The sequence below is a fragment of the Trachemys scripta genome, chromosome 1, assembly GCF_013100865.1.
Source record: "Trachemys scripta elegans isolate TJP31775 chromosome 1, CAS_Tse_1.0, whole genome shotgun sequence".
NCBI lineage: Eukaryota > Metazoa > Chordata > Testudines > Emydidae > Trachemys > Trachemys scripta.
The window spans coordinates 3,133,658-3,134,892 of record NC_048298.1 but is presented as its reverse complement, the minus strand read 5'-3'; the positions used below and the strand labels follow the sequence as shown (position 1 = coordinate 3,134,892).

The 1,235-nt window shown below is 60.2% G+C and overlaps 1 protein-coding gene across 1 annotated transcript in view; it reads right to left on the bottom strand.

Moving 5' to 3' along the window:
* The window catches only part of LOC117873481 (acrosin-like), a 13,722-nt gene extending 12,880 nt beyond the window's left edge, over window positions 1–842 (bottom strand). Inside the window, exon 1 of the mRNA XM_034762916.1 lies at window positions 767–842. Coding sequence (XP_034618807.1) covers window positions 767–842 — 76 coding nt within the window. The remainder of the gene's footprint in view (window positions 1–766) is intronic.
* Window positions 843–1,235: the final 393 nt, after the last annotated feature.

Here is a 1,235-nt window from a genome sequence, read left to right as displayed (position 1 = left end):
GCCACCAATCGCGGCTTTTTTTTTTTTTTTTTTTGCTTGGGGCGGCAGAAATGCTGGAGCCGGCCCTGCCTTCAGAGGGTCTCGGCTGGTCCCGTTAGTATCCAGCAGGCCCTCTGAAGCCAGGGCCGGCTCCAGCATTTCTGCTGCCCCATGCAAAAAAAAAAAAAAAAAAAAAAGCCGCGATTGGTGGCGGCAGTTCAGCGGCAGGTCCGTCGCTCCTAGAGGGAGTGAGGGACCTGCCGCCCCCAAATTGCCGCAGGTGCCGCCCCCTCTCCCTTGGCCGCCCCAAGCACCTGCTTGTTAAGCTGGTGCCTGGAGCCGGCCCTGTCTGAAGGTGTCTCTACCCTGCTGCCTCCTCCATCTCCCTATGAGCAAAAGCCTCAGCCCCCCAACACCTCCCTCTCTGCTCCCCTCCACGTTCTCCCCTCCCCCACTGTAAGGGAAGGTCTTGGCCTCCCTGCCTCTTCTCCTGCAGGGAACTGCCCCTTGAGAGCATGGGAGGGGCTGGGGCTCTCCCAGGGAGTGCGTCTGGGCACCGGAGCATGGGCAGGCCCCACCATGGGGCTGTGCTCATGGCATGAGTGGGGGCAGGAGCCATGCCACCTCCATGGGAGCCCCCCTCACATAGGTGCTGGAACTAAGGGTGCAAGGGGGGCTCCAGCGCCCCCTGAGTTGAAGTGGTTTCCATTACATACAGGATTTACAGCTTGGTTCAATGGCTCTCAGCACCCCCACTGTACAGCCCCTGCCCCCACAGCCTGCTCACGCTTCGAGCTGTATCCCTGCGTCGCCAGGAGCAGCAGGGGCAGGAGCCCCAAGGACAGCCAGGCCAGGGACCCCATCGCCAGGCGCGGCTCCCGGGCACCATTGTGACATCATGAGGCCTCCCCTTGGGCTGACATAGCCACATTCTCCCACGTGTTGCTAGGAGACGGTTGGAACGAGCTGGACTTTGCCTCCCCGAGGGGCTGGGCCAAGCTGAGCCAGCCTGGAGGAGAGGCCGGGGGTACAAGCCAGCCTGGGATGGGGGAGCTAAGCAGGCCGGAGGGCAGGGTCATAGATTTTTAAGGCCAAAAGGGACCATTAGGTCATCTTGTCTGACCTCCTGCAGGACCCAGGCCAGACTCTGTTACCCAGTTACCCCATATGATGAAGTGGGAATTTTCTCTAATATTTTCATTAATCCAAGGCATGCCTCAGTTTCCCTGTGTGTGTGTTGCATTGCTACCTGCTCC